Genomic DNA, 22818 nt, shown 5'->3' with positions numbered 1-22818 from the left:
TCTACTCTTGAAATCATTGCTTCACTATATACTAACTAATTTGGATGTAAATTTTAAAAAATATAAAAAGAAAGTTAAAAAAAAAAAAGAAAAAAGAAAAAGTGAGAAATGCCCCTGAGCATAACAAAAAGGGATTGTCTGTTCCCTACACCTTTTCTTCTTTCCACTTACCCTAACTCATTATCCTCTCATCATTTATTATCCGAAATTCCATTGGAATTGAGTTAGTTATATTACTGCTTCCCACTGATAGAACAGACAAGGTTTAAATTTTTAAGTAAAAGGATAACCAATGAGCACCACAAATATTTGAATACCAAAACTTAGAATACCAAACTCTTAGAATACCAAAACTTTATTAAGCTTACAAAGTCACACTGACTTTATAGGTTAGGTATAATATTTAAACTTAAAAGAAATTTAATAACTAATATAAGTACTCCATAAACCAAAACAGGGATAAATATAAAAAAATATGCTTTGTATCCCTATATGTTGGGATAGGGTCAATAAGAAACCCTGAAGGGAGCCATTAAATGATTATAATACTTGAAAAGCATAAAAAGCCAATTCTGAAAGATTAGCAAACCTCTTTTAAAATATAAATCTAGTTCTAATAACATAATGAATAATGTAAAAGTTCTTTAGTCAAATATAACTCATCCATACCCTGGAAATACAATTTTAATACTATGTCCTAATTTTAGATCTAACTTCCTTAAAGACAAACCTATATTCATCCTTGCCTCTCCCACACCTACTTTCATAGTCTCATATATAGCAATGTGTGTATAAATATCTCAAAGGTAAAAGAATGAATGAAAGGCTGTAACTTCACTCTAGGATGTCAATTAAGCATGCAGGACCACAATACTCCTGGGTATCATCACAGATAAATATCACCACTTCACACAACATAGGGCTCTGTGTAACCAACAACAACAAAAAGATAATGCATGCCCTACGGATGCTTGCAATCTGGGGAGTGTCTCCTGTTTGAAGAGACAGAAACATAAAAATGCTACTTTATATTAAAAGGAACACATGCAGGTGATATAAAGTAGACTCAAAGAGAAGTATTCAAGTAATTGCTAAGAGATGACAGAATAGCGAAAGACAAAAGCTTCCCTGAATACAAAATAAATGAAGGAAAGCGATGTGGTGAAGCAGAAGGGTGACAGAAGGGGAAGGAAGGATGGATGGTGGCATAAATGAAAATCCTTAAAGTAACAGCCAGTTGTCTAGGGTTGTAACATACATTTAAAAAAAGTAAAAATTGGCTAATATGGGACAGTTGAGAGGACTTCACAAAGGACCTTTAGAGGACCTACTAAAAAATTTCTTCAACAAAGATGTATGCTTAGTTATGGATGATCTTATAAGCCTTTAGCTGCAAAGACTTTCTACTTACCAAGACATATCCTCTATACCACATTGCTGCATAATATATCAAGTGAAATGGATGAACAAAACATGAGGGAAATAAGCTATACTTAAACTTTATTTACAAGAGTTTGCAAATTATACTACTTTCACATATAAAGAAAAAGCATACAAAACTTAGGTATCAATTTGGAAAATCAAGATATATTTTGTGTAGTAGAACCAAAGCCCAAAAACTATCATTGCAGTTCAAATGTCCTTCCTTTTTAGAGGGTAATATTCTACCCTTTTGCCAAACACTTTGAAGTATTTATGTATTACATATAACACATATTAGGTCCAGAACTCCAAAAGTTTTAACCAACATAAGCCAAAAACTTCTCACATTTTTGTTCAAGCTAAAAAATTTTAGATTAAATAACACAGGAAAAATAAAAACCTAAAAGGACTAAGAATAATTCAAACGAAGAGTACTTACCAATTTGGCCAGCTTTAACTTTAAAAGGAACATCGAATTCACTCTTCAAAATGAAGAAAAAATTTTAAAGACAAATTATTAAGCTCTCCCCTCATTTAAATACACAATCATCTCGAAGGAAAAACATGAAACAATTTTCTGTATGTGAGTAACTCATAAAGGACATCCTGAAAAAAAGAGTTTCTATAGACTTAAATTTTACTTTGAGGAAAGAATTCATAAGAGAAACAAAACTATAAATAGGAACAATAGAAAAAGAGTTTGTAGTTAAAGAAAGTAATTGGGTAAAATGGTTACTTGTTTTAATAAACCAAACCAAAACAGATAAAATTCTATTAACTTTTAAAATAATAGATGGACGCTGCTTATCTGAAATATTAGAACAGAAAGAGTCCTTTCACAAAAATTAGCTGAAAACAACAACTGAACAACTAGTTTTTCTCAAATAAAACTTTCAGTAAATAAACAAAAGAATCTTTTTTTTTAATTATTTTAACATTTATTCATTTTTGAGAGACAGAAAGAGATAGCATGAGCAGGGGAGGGGCAGAGAGAAAGAGGGAGACACAGAATCTGAAGCAGGCTCCAGGCTCTGAGCTGTCAGAACAGAGCCCGATGCGGGGCTCAAACTCACAAACTGCGAGATCATGACCTGAGCTGAAGCCAGACGCTCAACTGCATGAGGCACCCAGGCACCCCTAAACAAAAGAATCTTAAAAGAGAGATGCCTGGGTGGCTCAGTCAGTTAAGCAGCTGACTCTCGGTTTTGACTTAGGTCATGATCTCCTGGTTTGTGACTTCGGGCCCACATTTGGCTCTATACTGAAAATGCGGAGCATGCTTGGGATTCTCTCTCTCCATCTCTCTCTGCTCCTCCCCTACTCTTGTTCTGTCACTCTCAAAATAAATAAACTTAAGAAAAAAATCTTAAAAAGTAGATACCCAACTTATGATTTGCCAAATTAGAATTTATTTTAGATAAGTTACTGACAAGCAACCATCAATAATATAAATAAACTTCCAGGTATCTGGATTCCAAACCACTAAAAAGTACAAATAACTTTTTTATTCACAGAGTACTGAACAGTAACTGATATTCACAACAATTACTGGAGTCTTTAGAATTATTAAAAATTAACCCAATCAGAATAGCCTTTCTGTTAGATATATACCTTAGTACATACAAATACTATCACTCTGGTGACCGAAATACAGTATTAGGTAACAATTGACTAAAATAATCAATTTACCCAATCATTTGATTACTCAAGAATTCTAGGTAAACAGGAATCGAAGACGACACTGATGTTTTTCTAGACCAGAACAGGAAATTCCTCACTGGTGCTAACAGAGCAGCTCTACACCCAAGGCAGAAGCAGGCGGTAGGGGGGGATACATTCATATTATATCTTATATTACACCTGATACAACCTCTAAGCTATACACTTCTAAAATACCCCTATATTTTGATGAGCACTGGGTGTTGTATGGAAACCAACCTGACGATAAATTTCATATTAAAAAAAAATAATAAAAATAAAATAAACTGTAAAAAATAAAGTAAAATAAAATAAAATACCCCTATATGTTAGGGGTGCCTGGGTGGCTCAGTCAGTTGAGCACTGGACTTTGACCCAGGTCATTATCTCGCGATTTGTTCGTTTGAGCCCTGCATTGGGCTCTGTGCTGACAGCTCAGAGCCTGGAGCCTGCTTCAGATTCTCTGTCTCCCTCTCTCTCTCTGTCCCTCCCCCAACTTGTGCACTCACAGGCACGCTCTCTCTCTCTCTCAATAAGTAAACATTAAAAAAAGTGCATTTTTTATATATACAGGATACCACCTCTAAACTACACACTTCTAAAAGTTTGGTCTCACGTTCATTTTGATCCTCATGAAATAATTTTTCACAAAAAAATAAATGTAAAGAACTCCTATTCGAAGTAAAACCAATCCAATTTAATTGGGGAAAGGAGGCTACTTTGAATTAATGGAGAATATTAATTACAAAATAATTTATTATATTTAATTATAACCAAAATTCAAACTAGGCTAACAGAGAGTTCAAACAATTTATCTTTTAAGTATGTTAGATATATATCCTGTCACCACAATTCTATTTATACTTCTTTCCTTCTAAAATATTTTCCTAAATAGGGAAAAAATAACCTTTATTGCAATCTCCAGAAACAGTGTATTAAGTTCTAAATTTTGTGGTAAAGTTTAAAAAGTTGTAGCATCTTATATAAAGGAAGGAAAGAAAATTTAAATATTTTGAGTGCCCTCTACTTTCCAGGCTCTCAGAAATTGAGAAACTTGTCAAAAGTGACAGAGCTGACAGAAGGGCAGAGCTAGCACTGAAACCCAGGTCAACCAGACTACAAGGTCTATGCCCTTTCCACTATGCCAAGTTCTTTTCAGTTTAACAAAAGAAATTGTTACTCCTCATGACAAAATTCTATTCCTAGGATCTTCAATATCCAAAATTGGTTCCCTGAGACCAATCATGTAAGCACTTTGGGTATAAGACCCTTCTTAATTACATAGTTCATCATGTAGAAATCCAACCAGAAGTCAAAACTAGGGTTATGAAACATATTATAGGCTGTTAGAAATCTAACCTATTAATTAATGAATAAACTCATTCTCAAGTGACTTAGTAAAATCAAGTTAAGTCCAATAGGCTAAAAGCCTAACAGGGAGGTAGGGGGAGTAGAAAATGGAAAGTTAGAATCCAAAAAAAATCTACTCTGACGTCTTTGTATTACCATAATATTGTAAGACTGGACTGTGAATGTATTTCAAAAAAACAATTATTCATTCGGTAAACTGTGAAAATCAAGCCCTTATTTACCAAAAAATTATGTAAAGACAATTCTGAAGAAAACTATTTCATTTAAGACAAATGTTTTCAGTCAACTTAAGTCAAGGAGAAACATTCCACTTTCCAAAAGATACTATTTTGATCATTATGAAAAAAAATTTTTAATTTAATCTCAGAATTTCCTATAGGGAACAGTTAAACAGGCAATCCTTTTCTGAATGACTCAATCACTTTATCTGGTACCTGGTATCAGACACCAAGAGTTTCTGAGAGTTTACCCAAATTAACTCAAGTAATCAATATAGTTTAAAAACTTACCAGAGCATTTTCTTTTATCTGTAGGTTATCTAAAGCCACATTACCTTTAAGAAAAAAAGAAAAAGAGGAAAAATATGAAATTACAATACCAATTAGTATAACCTGTCATAATATAGTAGCAAACACTATGATACTACAGTAAGTACTAATAAGACAGTACCTAAGGAAAGCAAACTTCAACAATTGAAGAAGCTACTAACACAAAGCGTTGCTATATATGGACAATTATTAGTGACAGCATTTTTTAGGTTAGCCAAATGCAAAAGAAATTACAAAATATTTAAACTGGCCAACATTCAAATGGACAATGAGAAAGAATCTGGAGACTTTCAGACTGAAGAAATTTAGAACCAAAGAAAATATCTATCATTTTGAATGATTAAGCCAAAAACCTAAAAAAAAAAAAAAAAGACATAAGAAATGACTCTAAGAACAGATCAATTATCCTGTAACTTGGGATTCTTTTCTTAATTATGGTATTAATGAACATTTTCTACAGGTATATAATGTTGATCTTTTAAAACTCCAAACATCCTACCCTCCCAATGATTATCGTTTACGGTCCTAATGTTAACTTTTTTTTTTTTTTTAAATGGGCAACTCTACACCTAACATGAGACTCAAACTCAGGACCCCATGATCAAGAATCACATGTTGTACTGACTGAGCCAGCCGAGCACCTTTATGGTTCCAATGTTTAACTAGTCCAACCCTTCTTAAACCTACTCAGATGTTACATTATAAAAACTAAAGCCATAATGATACTGTTACATTACTCTAGTTTTAAACCCTGTACCTATATTTGTTGATAAAGGATACTTAAATATTCTTGCTTACATAAAAAAATCCACTAAACTGCATGATTTTCTGCAGATATGTATATGCATGAGTTTAAGAGTCTACATCCTCAGAATGTCAGAAATTCCATTTACATAAAAAATAATTATAAGACTAAGATTAAAGCCCCTCCTAAATATCAACCATTTTATATTTAACTGAATACTGAGGAAAAAGATTTAATTTCTTGTTTCTACTTCAAGATCACATAATAATTCCATTTCACTTAAATTCTCTAAAGGTTCATAAAACTATCATTTCAATATTAAATACAAGCATGAGTTATTCAGCTACACATTTTCTTCATCGCTCATGACACATTTATATTTTTAAAAATACTATTCTTTCTATGCTATCCAAAAATATTTTTCAGTCAAGTAATTTTTACCCCACAGTACTTTGGGGCAAATTAAAAAGAATATTCAATTCCATTATGCCATTGTTAGAGATGTACTTTTCCCCAGATCTCAAGTTTTTTTCAAACAGACATTTATTAAGCACCTACTACTAAGAGGTAGTACCTCTTAGGAACTACCTAAGAGAGTACTTCTTCTTAGGTACTGAATAGAGAAATGACAAAAATGACATCCCTGCTATTGAGGAGCTCACAGTCTAGCAAAGGAGACTAAATTTCTAAAATTTTGTAAAAACTCTATGGCATTCCAGGAGAAGAGTATACAAGATGCAAAGAAAGAGACACCTAACTGCCCAAAGGGATCAAGAACTTCCCATGAAAGTCAAGGCTAGAAGGCCAAAGAAATATTTCCTGAGTGGATAAGAAAACAGGACAAACATGAGTGCATGAGTAAGACACATTTTAGAAACCACATGTGATTTAGTGTGCCTGGAGGGTGTGATAAAACAATAGGAGATAAAGTCGGAAAGTTTGGCAGGAGCCAGACTAACGAAGAGTTTTTAGGATGAAAATGAAAAGTTCAGACTGGTCACAACACACAGATGAAATACATATAAGAGGAATGACAAAATCAGAGCTATATTTTAGAACCATTACTCTACTCTCCTAAGAAATAACCATGGATCTGTCCAAACAATTTAGCTGCAAGGATTTTGCAGCATTGGTTGTAACAGCAGAAAGAAGTGGATGAATGGGAGAGAGGAAGTACCTAAAGAACTAAATGTCCAAGAAGGCATAAATCATAATACAGCTACAATATAGAGCAAAAAATGGAGACAGACATGGGAAAATGTTCACAAAATATTAAGTTTTTAAAAAGGTCAAAGAATGTTCAGATTGATCTAAACTGATGTAATTTAAAAAGTATATATATGCACACATACAAAGAAAACAACTGTAAGACCATAATGATCACAGTGGTTATTTCCATATAATAAAGTTCATTTGCTACACATGTATTTTACATTTTCTAAAATTACCCGATGAAAGCTGCAAAAAAGGAGAGAAGGCAAGAAGTCTCACAAATGGGAATAAATAAAATATTATCAGCATTATAATAGAAGGAAAGGGAAAGAATACAGGCAGTCAAGCAGCTTCTACAACACTACAGAGAAATTAAAACCTGAAACGGTAACTTCAGGATCAAAGAGGTAGAGTCAGAATAAGAAGTTATTTTATAGGTAGAAACGACAAGAGGACATCACAGACCAAATGCAGGGATAATAAAGTAGTCAAGGAAAAGTGACATGTGGTTCTGGAATTGGAAAAAAAAAATCCTTAAGAAGTTGTATGTGGGGCACCTGGGTGGCTCAGTCTGTTAAGCTTCCTACTTCAGGGCATGATCTCATAGTTTGTGAGTTTGAGTCCCGCGTCAGGCACTGTGCTGACAGCTCAGAGCCTGGAGCCTGCTTCAGATTGTTTCTCTTTCTCTTTCTTTCTTTCTTTCTTTCTTTCTTTCTTTCTCTCTCTCTCTCTCTCTCTCTCTCTCTCTCTCTCTCTCTCTCTCTCTCCCCCTCCTCTGCTCATGCTGTCTGTCTCTCTCTCTCTCTCTCTCTCAAAAATAATAAACAAAAAAGAAGTATTATATGTACAAAAATTACATAGAGTAGAAACATATCCTTGGATTTAATTCTGTCAGATGATGAATTATAAATAATTACAACTGGGAACTCTATTCAAGCCAAAAGAAGTGAACAGCACAGATGCTAGTACATATTTGAAGCAATCCAAACTAGTTTAACAAGATCTAAGGACCACAGAGAGACCTGCAAACTTGCTTATGAATCTAGATTGCTCTACCCAGTGACTCTCACTAGTGGGTCAAGTGTCACCAGAAGTGCTCAGAAATAATCTGCATTAGATATAAAGTATTTCTTTAACAATTATTAAAGACGCTAACTTGATGAATGTAAAAATATAAATGCACTTTTAAAAAGTGTGCTGTTTCTATTACAGTGGCACTTTGGTTCTTTGAAGAAGAGATGATATTTAAATGTGAAATACTGAAAACTACCAATATGGCTAACAGACTTAGACAAGTATATTTAGAAAGTCTGACAAAAAGAGATAATAGTGATATTTTTATAATAATCAGATAACAATTTTATGTTAAAATTATACAAACTAGAATAAGAAATGAAAAACAAAACAAAGGTAAATTCTTTTTATTTATTGTTTTTTTTTTAAGTAATCTCTACACCCAATGTGGGGCTTGAACTCACAACCCTGAGATCAAGAGTTGCATGCTCTGGGGGGCCTGGGTGGCTCAGTTGGTTAAACGTCTGACTTTGGCCCAGTCTTGAGTTGGAGCCCAGCGTCAGGCTCTGTGCTGAGCTCTGTCATGACAGTTCAGAGCCTGAAGCCTGCTTCAGATTCTGTGTCTGTTTCCCTCTCTCTTTCTCTCTCTCTCTCTCAAAAAATAAACAAACATTTAAAAAATAAATAGTTACATGCTCTACCGACTGAGCCAGCCAGGTGCCCTTGTAAGTTCTAAGGTCAACAGGAACACAGTATATTTTATGCACATTCCTCCTACATCTAATAACTACCTTACTTACAAGACATGGTTTTTTTTTTTTAAATCAATTTCTAGAGGCAGCTGGGTGGCTCAGTTGGTTGGGCATTGGACTTTGGCTCAGGTCATGATCTCACGGTGTGTGGGTTTGAGCCCCACATGGGGCTCTGTGTTGACAGCTCAGAGCCTGGAGCCTGTTTCAGATTCTGTGTCTCCCTCTCTGCCCCACCCCTGCTCTGGCTCTGTCTCTCTCAAAAATGAATAAATGTTTAAAAAAAAAAAACTTTTTAAATCTATTTCCGCTATGTAGAGTCTAGCAAACAAATGCATACTTCCTCTCTGAAAAATGTGAATGCTATCTAACAGTAAATATAACAATGAAATAAGAATGACACATTCGATAAATTAGTTGCACTGAAGGGGGAGCCACTGGTCCTAGTACAAAGAAAATGGGAAGAACAGCAGCATATTGCAGATAAACACCAGGTCATAAGTGCATTCATTCATTCAACCAGTGGATGAGTGTTTTATCTAGGTAAGGCACTGTGCTAATATGTACTCTTCCACTAAATATATGTATGTATCAGTTTAATAGTCTATATTCTCAGAATGCCAGAAATCCCATTTACATAAAAAATAATTTATAAGACTAAGATCAAAGCCCTTCCTACATATCAACCATTTTATATTTGACTGAATACTGAGGAAAAAGATTTAATTTCTTGTCTCTACTTCAAGATAACATAATAATTCCATCTACATGCAAGTAATTTTACTGCTATAGCCAGATCAAGGTCTGAAACACAGGCCATATCTGTGCCAAAACCTTAAATTATTTTTTAATGTTTATTTATTTTTGAGAGAGAGAGACAGAGCATGAATGGGGGAGAGGCAGAGAGAGAGGGAGACACAGAATCTGAAGCAGGCACCAGGCTCTGAACTCTCAGCACAAAGGCCAATGCAGGGCTCGAACTCATGAGCCGTGCGATCATGACCTGAGCTGAAGTCAGGTGCTTAACCAACTGAGCCACCCAGGTGCCCCTGTGTCAAATCTTTAAAATAAACAAAAAAAGAGAAAAAGAATGACTAATAATTGGAGGAGGAACAGATAAACAACACTGCCAGAAAGGAAGGCACTAAAGCCAATCCCACAATCAGGTGTCTCTAATCCCATGAAGTTCCAAAAAGACCACAGTGACAGACAAGTAGGGAAGTTCTATGAAGTGATTTCCTTTTATGATGGACTGACAGGCCTAAAAGATGACAGTAAGCAGGAAATGTAGTCTGTGTCAGAAGAGAAGGCTTCTCATTCTCACCCTATGTGATTCTCATCAATAAACCATCACATTTCAGATGAGCATACACAGCTGGGGAGTCACACATAAAATTTCAAAGTTAATCCCGAAGTGTATTTTCAGAGGTACGTTAAAGGGTAAATCCTGGACCAGAATCTATCTAATAATCCTTATTAAAGAACCAGAAGATGAAAATGACAGTGAATCTATTAAATTAGCAAATGACACCAAGGTAAGCAGAGGTGGAGTCATCACAAGAAAATAAAACAGAAATAGAAATGGTAGCTAAGTTAGAGAAAACAACCAAATTAGTATATTTATGAATAAAAATGAAATGGGGGTGGAACATGGGTGGTTCAGTCAATTAAGTGTCTGACTTCGGCTCAGGTCATGATCTCGCACTTTGTAAGTTCGAGTCCCGCATTGGGCTCTGTGCTGATAGCTCAGAGCCTAGAACCCGCTTCAGATTCTGTGTCTCCCTCTCTCTCTGCCCCTCCCTCGCTCACTTGCACACTCTATCAAAAATAAATAAACATTAAAAAAAATTTTTTAATGAAATGGTACTGGCATAATATGGAACAAACCTAAGTCCAAGAATGGCTTATTCAATGCATAAAGCCTACAAAATAAATGAAGAAATACAGTACTGATATTAAATACCTCTAGGCAGAAATAATTCATCTGAACTTTCACAGAAGTTTAGCTCTACCTTTCTTATGTGGCACTTAACTATATAAATATTTCCCCATCCTGCTTATAAATTCCTTACTGATTCTCCCCACAGTAAGTGCACAATGAACATTGACCTGATTCATTTAGAATGCATATTATGCTGGGGTAGGACAACTACAACAAGAACATAAAATCGTTCTACTTTAGAAAACACTCTCTGATCTATAACATTTCTTGATCCGCACAGTCTCCCAATGAAGGAGACAGGACACAGACATCAAACAAAAGAAACTGAGGCTAAGGGAGGTTAAATGGCTGGCGTAAGGATACTATGTCAACCTAATAAATGATAGAGCCAGGGCTCAAACTTTCTGATGCCCAATGTTTTGCTCAGAACATCACACTATCTTTCAAAGAGCAGAAGAGAATGGGCAGACAATTTTAATTCAGAAGATAATTCTGTCTCTCTTGTGCTTACACAAACACTGAGATGCCTGTATAGATGGTGGATCCATTTTTGGTCTCTGCATTTTAAGAGTATGAAAAACCCAAAACCAAAAAGGGAAAATAAAATCGGACAACTAATGAGGACATAACCACAAAGGAAGGACAGAGTCAGAAGACGGCACTGCAAAATGGTTATTTTAGAACTTTTTAAAAAGCTGTGTTTGCAAAAACAAAAGACAGAAATTCATAAGGTATAACTATTCAGAACCATAAAGATCTTTAAACCTAATTCCCTCTCACTTTACATGAAAAAACTGAAGGCTAAGGAGATTAGGTAATGTATCTAAGATGATACAGTTAATGTGTAGCAGTGCTAAGAATAGAACCTATGTCTCCTGATTCCCTGGTCGATGTTCTTAATATGAAACACAGATATTAAATCAAACTGTTATTAAAAACAAACAAAAAACCCCAACAAACAAAAATGCCATGCCTTACTCCATGAAACTATCTTTGCATACTGTAAAATAATGAAAAAAGAATATGCAGTGCTATATATTTGGTTTTTATTTCCTTTATGTATCTATCACAGACTCACTATTTATTTGATAGTACATCAAAATATTCAGACACTTTCATTCTCCAAGAAAGTGAGCTAAACTAAATGACTGAACAATCTTTCAAGCATGAAACAAATTATTTTAATAACCATTGTTTCAGTAAAGAATACTGAAGAAACTATGGTAGCAATTCATTCCAATTGAATCTTTCGATTCAACCCACATTAACTTAGTTAATGCAGACTTTTTTTTTCAGTTTTATTTATTTATGTAATCTCTACACCCCATGTGGCGCTTGAACTCACAACCCCGAGACCAAGAGTCACATGGCATTCTGACTGAGCCAGCCAGGTGCCCCAGCAGATTCCTTTTAATCGTTCACAGAGACTTTGTCTTGAGAGAGAGGGGAAAAGGAAAAAGTTAACTCTTATTCTTTCCATTTCCCTATTAAAACAGAAAGTCTTGGCAACGAAAGGCAGAAAGCTGCCAGATTAAGGCTAAACTTTCTCCCTTTCAGGAAGGCAGACCTTCCTAGCAGAACGGTTGCCAAAGTACTAACTTCCTGTTTTATTTCTGGTAAAGGGGTGTATTTTTAATTTATGATGTTATTTAAATGTGTGGTAAGGTTATTTTCAATTTAAGTGTTTTAAGCATTGCTTTAATTGATAATAACTGAGCATAAAAATATTATAATTCAGCTATGTGTTATTTTATATGCTATAGGACAGGCTACTGAGAAATGGCCTTCACTGTACCAAGTGCTGGCTGGGAAGAAAGGGCTAAAAAAAAAAAAACTCCTCTACAAGTTTAGAAATATCTAGATACTGTTATGTTTTATCAAGGTACAAAAGAACCAAAGAGACCTTCGATTTCTTGCATTCTACAGCTACCTGTCAAGACAATGTAACATACTAGATAGATTTGGATTTGCAAATATCAGCATGAGGCTGGAACTTCATTTATCTTGTCACATTTTGTGACTGTGACTCTTTGCTCACTATTTTGATTGAAAAACAAAGAGGAAAGATACCGTGATTAAGATATTCATTATCTAATGAAGGAGATCTCTCAGCTCTGGCTTTGTTCAAATCACAAAAGTTGAAAGCCAGAAGAGATGACCTTGTCTAACCCTCTCATTTGCAGATAAGAAAATAGTGGCCACTGGTCACTGGTTAGTGACTTGCCAAAAGCCACACAACTAGGCAGTACCACAGATGGAATTATATCCCCAGGTTTCCTTCTTCCTTGTGCTGCTCTGCTCCAACACTGTCTGGCAGCTGATGGAAAAGTGTCAGGCATGAGGTGAAGGACAGTACGGTAATCAGCACAGACTCGCCTGGTTTGCAGAACCACAAACTGTGGGCACTCCACCTGGCTTCTTCCTCTGATCACCATAGCCACCCCTTGCATCCAACACATCATAGCCTCTATATATACTCTGCATGTCAAATGGGAGTGAGAATTCTGAATGAAGGATTTTCCTGCTGACTTTCCACAGTATATCAGCTTTGAAAAATCAAATTAACAAAGGGGCGCCTGGGTGGCGCAGTCGGTTAAGCGTCTGACTTCAGCCAGGTCACGATCTCGCGATTCGTGAGTTCAAGCCCCGCGTCAGGCTCTGGGCTGACGGCTTGGAGCCTGTTTCCGATTCTGTGTCTCCCTCTCTCTCTGCCCCTCCCCCGTTCATGCTCTGTCTCTCTCTGTCCCAAAAATAAATAAACGTTGAAAAAAAAAATGTTTTAAAAAAAAAGAAAAATCAAATTAACAAAGGTTCTACACTGAAACAATACTCCTTAAAGCAAGTTGCAAAAGATATGGTATTTCAACATACCTTTTCAAATACATGTACTCTTAAAACAATTACATCCTGGACACAGCTCAAATAGCTAAGGGCTGTGCAATTTATCTTCAGGTACCAGATTGTGGAGAACAAAAACCCAGACAAACCTTCACTATTTGCATAGGCAGCAACATGCCCACCACACACTTTTCTGAACCTTTGAAAACCTGACTTACAAACCACCTGGCAGATAATATTAGTATTTAAGTGTAACTTCAAATGCAAATGGATTTTTTATTCTTTTAAGAAGTTTGGAAAATAAGAAATGTTTACATGTGTTGTGCTACCTCTATACCAAATCATCACACTACTGTCATACTACTGTCACACATAATCACACGGATTATGAAAACCCTGAAGTCTGAAGCCTAGAGGAAACATACTCATGAAAATAAAACAAAGCAGGCTATTTTCCATAACTCAGCTAGGTTTATCACTATCAATATTAACATTTTAACAATTAGAATTACAAACAGTTTTCACATCATTTACATCACATAGTGTTATTTACCCCATTTTGCAGATAAGGAAACTGAGGCTTAAAGAATTAAAACGTTTTGCCCATGGATCCCACAACTAGTAAATAAGCAGGGCCTAATTTTCCTGTAACAGCAAGAATTTTTAAAGATCATTCTCCTTAAATCCCTATTTAAAAACATAGGAATTTCTTGGCATTAAAAAAAATAAGAGGAAAAGAATAAGAAAAAAAGCTTTTAATAAAAACAGGAAAAAAAAAAAAAGCTTTTTTTGGCAGGGGGAAGGGGAGGCAGTCATCTCTAATTTAAAAACAATATCCACAATAAACTTCCCGATTCTAGACTTTCAAATAAAATTTCCCCATCCTTCTTACTCTACAACATTTTATTTATTGTGTATTTCACTGTGTCTATGCATGTACGAATATATGCATGCTACAATCCTTTGCAAATTGTTTATACAATATTTTAATTTTTAAAACTACTTCCTGGTATCATGAAAAGATTTTTCATTTTTACCAACATGATAACTCTCAATCACTTAAGACCTCTGTTTCTGTCTTAAGTTACAAATTTTATAAGGCATATACATCCTCTAAGTCCTTTTTCACTTCTTACTACAACTTGTTCAGCACCCAGAAGTTCTCTTTAAAAATGCAGAAGGTAATCTCAATATTCTCCTTAGACCAGTTACTCAAAAAACATTTTGGGCTGGATCATTCTTGGTTGTGGGGAGCTGTCCTGTGCATTGTACAATGTAGTGGTATGCCTGCAGTCTACCCACTAGATCCCAGTAGCATACCTCCAGCCCTCAGTGTAACAATCAAAAATGTCTCGGACATTGCCAAATATTCCTTCAGGGCAAACTCATTTCCAGCTGAAAAATCACTGCTTTCGCCTGGTCAAATACTCCAGTTAAGAAGTATCAATTTAGTTTCCCATTTATGTCTAAAGAAAATTAAGATCAGCCCTGTGAAATTTTTACAGGTTGAATTCTTTTCTCAGGATGTGAAAATATAACAATAAAAAAAAAAATTCAAACAGCCAAACTCTATGACACATAAACCTTATTTATAAAGCAGTCTCCAAATAAGATTATACACAATTTTCAATTCTTTATAAAACTTGTCAGTATCATGGATGTCATAAATATCAGCTTATTTCATTAATATACCAACCTGTTTACCACAAAAAGTTAAATTAAATTAAAATATTAATTTAAAAAATTAATTAAATTATTTCTTTAGGAATATTTTCAGAAGATAGAAATACTCAACATATATTTTGCCTTTAAGAGGACAATTAGTGTTATAAAAAATATATTGAATAATAACCGTAAAAGCTTCCTTTATAAACCACAGAAATAAAAGGTGGCAAATTTTATAGAAGCAGAGATGTGGGTTGATAAGGCTAATGGAATTACTGAGTGGACTTCAAGTGGATACAGTTTATTTTCTCAGGCCTATTATAAAAGGGATATTGGCCACTGACAGCATACCTCATCTAAAAGAAACAAAATGAGATCTCAGAAAAAAAATTTATTTTTCTACATTCCATCAAAAAAGAGAGGAATAGGGGCGCCTGGGTGGCTCAGTCGGTTAAGCGTCTGACTCTTGTTATTGGCTCAGGTCATGATCTCACAGTTTTTGAGTCTGAGTCCCACATCCGCCTCTGCGCGGACCCAGCAGAGCCTCTTTGGGATTCTCTCCCCACCCCCACCTCCACCCCATCCCACTCACTCTCTCTCTCTCTGAAAATAAATAAACTTAAAAAAAAAAAGGAGTAAATGACATAATATTGTGGCATTTTAATTTCAGATGTGAAAAGTTCAAAATCGCCAGCTAGCCTACATTACAATTTCTTAGCAAAAACACGTGCAACTAGAATCACAGAGTATTGGCACTGGAAGGCCCCTTACATGTTATCTATCCCAACTTCCAATTTTTAAGTAAGAGAAAAGTAAGATTTGGTAGAGAAGAAATCTTTCATTCATCTATAAACTTTATTTCTTTAAAAATAATCTGAGGTAAATAGGACACAATGTTACATACTGGTAGATGATTCTGAGTAGTGACCGCAAAGGACTATTACATTATCTGGTGTCCTTATTTTTTTCTTTTAAACTTAAAATAAAGGGGGGCCTGGGTGGCTCAGTCAGTTAAATGTCCGAATTTGGCTCAGGTCATTATCTCACAGCTCATGAGTTCAAGCCCGGCGTCACGCTCTGTGTTCAGAGCCTAGAGCCTACTTTGGATTCTGTGTCTCCTTCCCTCTCTGCCCCTCCCCCCCCCCCAAAACAAACATTAAAAAAAATTTTTTAAGTTTAAATTAAGATGAGGCCGAGTAAGGTTAGTGGCTTGTCCAACACAACACCCTAGAATTCAGGTTTCTAAATGCTTTCCTAAATCCTAAATTCCTAAATAAAGTTTAGACTAGAAGCAATAATTTGCATTTGACAGTATGAAGAAAGCGTTGATTCCTGCAGAAGGCACTGGATATTTAATTCCTTACATGTCTCTTTCTCTCCTTCTCTTGCATTATATTAATGTTGCAGGAGGGCATGTAAACAAAGGGGATAGTGTTGGGCAAACCACAACTGAACCAGTCAAATGATCAGCAACCTATTCAAAGGAGGCTCCTCCACAACCTAGGGCAGCACTCATGGTTCTGTAACACTGCCCAATATAAATATATGGTTCACACACGTAATTATATGTTTTAGGAAACAAGTTTTGTTTTTTTTTTTTTAAAAAGAGGGGACACCTGGGTGGCTTAGTTGCTTGAGCATCTGACTTCAGCTCAGGTCATGCATGGTTTTAGGGTTTTTGAGTTCGAGCCCCACATCAGGCATCAGGCTCCTTGCTGTCCACAAAGACCCTGCTTCAGACCCTCTGTCCCCTTCTCTCTGGCCCTCCTCTGCTTGCGCACTCTCACTCTCTCTGAAAAATGCCAAAACATTAAAACATTTGGGGGGAGGGCACCTGGGTGGATCAGTCAGATAAGCATCTGATTTATGCTCAAGTCATGATCTCGGGGTTCACGAGTTCGAGCCCTGTGTGGGGTTCTGTGCTGACAGCTCAAAGCCTGAAACCTGTTTCAGATTCTGTGTCTCCCTCTCTCTCTGCTCCTCCCCCACTTACTCTGTCTGTCCCTCGCTTCCAAAATTAAACATCAAAAAATAATAATTTAAATTTTTTTTTAATTTTATTTTAAAAAAGGAAAAAGAAACGGGGAAATGAACTTTGATAATGTATTTAACCCAATATAATCAAATATTACTTCAACATATAATCAACATAAAAGATTGAGGTATTACACTCTTTCTCCTACTGAGTATTTTCAAAACTCCATGTTGTATTTACAGCAAGTCTCAGTTGGCACTAACTACACTTCAAGGGCCTAACAGCCAGAGCGGCTAGTGGTTACCCCATCCGACAGCGTGGGTCTTTCACTTTAGGTTGACTGAATGAAAAGGCAGTTCCATCCATTTGAGTGGTTCTTTGGATTTCCTTCCCAAGCTGACAAAATTCTCAAAAGTCTTTTGTAGAGTGAAAAGTATTTCCAAGAGCCCCAAAGCTTAATATGCATAATCACTGCAAATGACTAATCTCTCCGAAGAGTATGCAAGCATACTACTTACTGTCTACTACGCACTCAAGGTTGAGGAGAGAAACGCCGGGGTACATTTTGGGGCATGCACCTAATTACTGATGATGCCAGATGTCGCCTAAATTATTTTTTTCCGTCGTCCAAAATAAAACTGAAAGTCATCTTACTGGGGTGAGGTAAATATTAAGGGAAGAAGTCGTTTTCTCAAAAGCTGAAAGTATTAATAGTAAGAAGCCCATACGAACAGGCCTTTCGTAAGGATGTTCCGGGGCCGATGGACCCCCTCCCAAATCCTGCAATCCTAAAGAGAAGAAACCCAGTTCCTGCTCATCAACAACTGCCAAGAGAAGGCAACTGTGAAACGCAATTTCCTTTTACTTCTTCCTTGGTGCCACTTTATTAGAGCGTGTGTAACCACGCAGCAGTCTCCACTGCACAGGGTGCGGGAGCAGAAAGGTTTCTTAAGGAAGGCAGCGAGAAGACCCTGCGAGGTGGGCAGAAGGCGGGACAGGGCGGGGGACCGCCTCGGGGACGCGAAAGCTGGGAACGCGGGCAGCGCGAGCGCGACCCTGCCGCATCTCCCCACCCCAGGCGGGTACCCTGGCCCCCGTGGCGGTGGCACAGGCCTCCCGGCACCCCGCACCTGCCGTCCGGGGAGGGGGGCCCCGCCGAGCGCCCTCCCCGGAGGCGGAGTCTCGGGCGGCGAAGGGAGCCCGGCCCGGGCTGGAGCCGGGCGGGAAGAGCCCGCGGCGTAGGCCCCTCCGCCAGCGCGGGCAGCCTGCCATGCACGCCCTCTCGCTTACCGCCCCAGATCCCCAGCTTCAGCTGGGACTTGTTCAGGTTCTCCACATAGTCCCCCAAGAAGCGGTTTAGCAGGTCCGCGACCACCGACTCCAGCACCATCGTGCGACCGAGGCACCGGGAGAGGGAGGAGCCGGAACCGCCCGGCGCAGCTGAGGGCGGCGACCCGCGCCGCGAATGACAGCCCCGCGGGCGCCGGCCCGCCCTCGCGCCGCGCGCGTGACCCGGGTTGTGCGCATGCGCGCCGCCGCCGATGCCGCCTGGACCCGAAGGATGCGGGAGCCCTGTAGCAAGCTGGCTGCTTCTCGGCAGCCGCGGCCCCGGCCACCCGAGGGAGGGCGGAGGAGAGACGGGGAGGCCGCCTTTGGGCCTGCCTCTGCTGCCGTGCCGGAGGCCCCAGAGGAGGAAGATGTTAGCGAAAACGAAGGGCAGGAGTTACTGAGCACAGCGACATCTTTGTGGCCGCTGTTGGCATGCCGTCGCCTCCCGTGGACCTCAGGTCCGCAGAGCTCGCCGTCCTGGGCGAAAGCAGCTCCCCAGCGCCTCGCCTCCAGCCGAACCGACCCTCTCAGGCCCCGTATGCACCCTGAGCGCTTCCTATGTAACCACATGTTCACCTGTGGGTCAGGTGGGGAAAAGGAGACCCTGCACCCTTGTCCTGCTACATTAACCCCACCTGGGGCGACATCTGCGTTTCTTTTTGCTTCTTGAAACTTTTAAATATTTTTTGTTATTGGGGCGCCTAGGTGGCTCGGTCGGTTAGGCCTCCGACTTCCGCTTCGGTCTGGATCTCATAGTTTTGCTTGGAGTTTGGGCCCCGCATCGGGCTCTGTGCGGACAGTGGGGAGCCTGGAGCCTGCTTCAGATTCTGTGTCTCCCTCTCTCTCTCTGTCCCTGCCCTGCTCACGTTCTGTCTCTCTCTCAAAAATAAAATGAACATAAAAAAAAAAAAACTTTTTAATTTTTTGTTATTTTTTTTTTTATTTTTTATTTTTGAGAGTGTGTGTGAGCCGGGAATAGGGCAGAAGGGGGCTCTACGCTGACGGCAGACAGCCCTATGCGGGGCTTAAACTCACCAACAAGGACATCATGACCTGAGCAGAAGGTGGAAGCTCAACCGACTGAGCCACCCAGGCCCGTGGAAATTTTTAATTATTTAAAAGTGGAAGGAGGGTGAACAGAACGCCATCGTAGGATGAAAGATAAAATGGCTACCGAACATGCATTTTGTTGATATCTTTCTCGTTTTAAGTAAGTATGGGTTAGCTATGGGTTAGTATGTCATTTTCTTCCATACTACCATTGAACTGTTTCTAGTGTAGCAAAGACATGGAAAGTGGGGCTTTTATAATGCAAGGACTCTGTACCTTAATAAAATTTGGGGCTCCTGGGTGGCTCAGTCGGTTAAGCGTCCGACTTTGGCTCAGGACAGGATCTCGAGCCCCACGTCCGGCTCTGTGCTGACAGCGCAGAGCCTGGAGCCTGTTTCAGATTCTGTGTCTCCCTCTTTCTCTCTCCGCCCCCGCTCATGCTCTGTGTCTCCCTTCTCAAAAATAAGTAAACGTTAAAAAAAATTCTTTTAAATAAAATTTAACCACCCATTGACAAACCAGTTCTCTTTAGGAACCTGGGCATTTTCTAAAATATATTTCAAAAAGCTGTTGAGCTACAGTGAACAGAAATAAACCTAAGAAATGCTAAGATTATTTGTAGTCACAAGCATTTATTAACTGTCTTGCTATGTGTAATGTTTGAAAAACTATGTATGAATTGTTCCTCAACAACTGTCAACTGAATACTTGTGTCCCCACTCTAAATTCATGTTGAAATCCTAACCCCCAATGTGATGGTATTAAGAGGTGGGGCCTTAGGGTGGTGATTAGGTCATTATGTAATTAAGAAGACTCCTCATGAGTGGAATTAGTACCCTTATAAAAAAGACACAGCCCCCACCCAGTCACACGGGGCACCGGGGGGTGGCTCAGTCGGTTAAGCATCTGAGTCTTGATTTCGACTCAGGTCATGATCTCACGGTTCCTGGGTTTGAGCCCTGCTTCAGGCTCTGTGCTGATAGGAGCCTGCTTGGGATTCTCTCCCTCCCTCTCTCTCTCTGTCCCTCCCCCACCTTCTCTCTCTCTCTCTCTCTCTCTCTGTCCCTCCCCCATTTTTTCTCTCTCTCTCAAAATAAAAAAAGACCCCAGAGAGCTCCCACACCCCTTCTGCCATGTGAAGACACAGCAAAAAGATGGCCGCCTATAAACCAGGAACTGGTCCACACCAGAGTTTTAATCTCCTGGCACCTTGATCTTAGACTTCCATTCTTCAGAACTGTGAGAAATAAATTTGCATTGTCTTTAAACCACACAGTCTATATGGTATTTTATTATAGCAGCCTGAATGGACTAAGACAGGATCAAAAAGAAAAATCACTTATTAAATTCAAAATCCATTGGAGAAGAAAATCAAAATCAAAATGACTACAATTAGTATTATGTAAAATGGATGTGAAAGGAAGAACCAATACTAACCAGTACTATCAGTACCCACTTCCATTCTCCACTCCTACACACAGAAAAGTAATCCTTAACCATTTAGTTCTCCTTGCTCAGTCACCCTGACCAAATACCTAGGAGGCACTTTGCACTTCTTTCCTTCACCATCTGCAACCAATTAAAAGCCAAACCACTCTATTCTGCCTTTGCCACATTTCCTAAATTCTTCAATCTCACCTGGAGCACGCAATCACCTTCTAACTGGCCTCCATTTTTTCCCCCTCTCCATCTACACACTGCCACCAGAGCGAGTTTTCCAAAGCACAGGTGAACTCAAGTTAGTAACCTGCTCAAAAATACCCAATAAGTTTCCAGGGTTCAGAACGCCCTCCTCCATCTGTCCCCAAGATATTTCTAGTCCACACAACTTCCTCCAACAATCCCTCTCCCCTTGTACACTCGCACCAACTATGCACTGAGGGGAAAGCAAATAAACAATATTATGTTCTGGTTGGAATAGGTATGCACCATAAAACGGTTAAGAAGCAAACAATGTAAGCATTTATGAAAAACAGTGCAAGATGACAGGGAAGATGCCACAGGCAGAATAGTGGGGTCAAGCAAATGGAACAGAAAGCTTAATCTGCTGGGAGAAGTGGGCAGTACTAATCCTTGTATAATAATAATTCCTTGCACTTCTATGGTACTTTACACTTTTGAAAGAATGTGTGTGCTTTTATATGTCTTATTCCATTTTATTAATAATCAGTGATAATTCATGAACTATCATGAATTATAAGGAAGTTTTCATGTAACCTTAAAAAAAATCTGTGAGATAAGTAAAATGCAGGTAGTAGTTTTGGCCCCATTTTACAAGAAAATTAAAGTCAGGGATATTAAACAATTTACCCCAAATTACACAGCAGGAATTAATTTCCTTTAGCTCCCCGAACATTGCCACCCTTTTGTCTTTCAATAATTATAGTTAAATAACTTCTAGGCTGGTAGTAATTCTCAGAGATCTTACTTTGAAACATTAATGAAAGAATAGAAAACCTCAGAGTGGAAAATTCAGCTCAAAATTGGCAGTATAAATAATGCTATTACCATATAATATAAAAAGCCTTTAAATTTTAATATTTTCCTTTTAAAATGTGTTTTGAAGGTTTGATTATGTGCATACAGTAATGTCCCAAATCATACATACTTCTTGAAGAAATCAGATATTTACAGTCCTAATCCAAAACAAACAAATGTAAAGAAACACCATTAGCACTCTGATGTATAGCACTCCACCCAAAGGAATTTGGATACAGAGGTTTAAAGATAACGAACACTAGTAATTATAGTTCTTACCTTCATTCTGGCTTAAGAATAATGCAGACAACAAAGGCAATTGCAAAAGTAAATGGCAATGTGGAATTGAGCTATAAAAACAGGTGAGCAAAATGACAGGTGAGTAATTTCTGTTAAAAATGAAACTCAGACTTTTCTAAGGAAGATATCCAGATGGCCAACAGGCACATGATAAGATGCTCAACGTCACTCCTCATCAGGGAAATACAAATCAAAACCACACTGAGATACCACCTCACGCCAGTCAGAGTGGCTAAAATGAACAAATCAGGAGACTATAGATGCTGGCGAGGATGTGGAGAAACGGGAACCCTCTTGCACTGTTGGTGGGAATGCAAACTGTGCAGCTGCTCTGGAAAACAGTGTGGAGGTTCCTCAAAAAATTAAAAATAGATCTACCCCATGACCCAGCAATAGCACTGCTAGGAATTTACCCAAGGGATACAGGAGTGCTGATGCATAGGGGCACTTGTACCCCAATGTTTATAGCAGCACTTTCAACA

At 38.2% G+C, this 22818-nt stretch overlaps 1 protein-coding gene across 5 annotated transcripts in view; it reads right to left on the bottom strand.

Moving 5' to 3' along the window:
• The window catches only part of VPS13C (vacuolar protein sorting 13 homolog C), a 202233-nt gene extending 183572 nt beyond the window's left edge, over nt 1-18661 (bottom strand). For 3 of the 5 annotated variants that reach the window (XR_006704645.1, XM_045449539.1, XM_045449540.1), the window contains exons 1-3: nt 18470-18661; nt 5001-5044; nt 1862-1904 (exon numbers count right to left, since the gene is read on the bottom strand). Coding sequence is in view for 4 of the 5 variants with exons in the window: in XM_045449539.1 (XP_045305495.1) it covers nt 1862-1904; nt 5001-5044; nt 18470-18569 (187 nt within the window). In the remaining variant the exon portion in view is untranslated. The remainder of the gene's footprint in view (nt 1-1861; nt 1905-5000; nt 5045-18469) is intronic. The other 2 variants (XM_045449537.1, XM_045449538.1) reach the window with 2 other exon arrangements.
• Nucleotides 18662-22818: the final 4157 nt, after the last annotated feature.

This window comes from Leopardus geoffroyi, chromosome B3, assembly GCF_018350155.1.
Source record: "Leopardus geoffroyi isolate Oge1 chromosome B3, O.geoffroyi_Oge1_pat1.0, whole genome shotgun sequence".
NCBI lineage: Eukaryota > Metazoa > Chordata > Mammalia > Carnivora > Felidae > Leopardus > Leopardus geoffroyi.
Note: the sequence above shows the minus strand (reverse complement) of the source record. Positions and strands in the feature narration are given on the sequence as shown.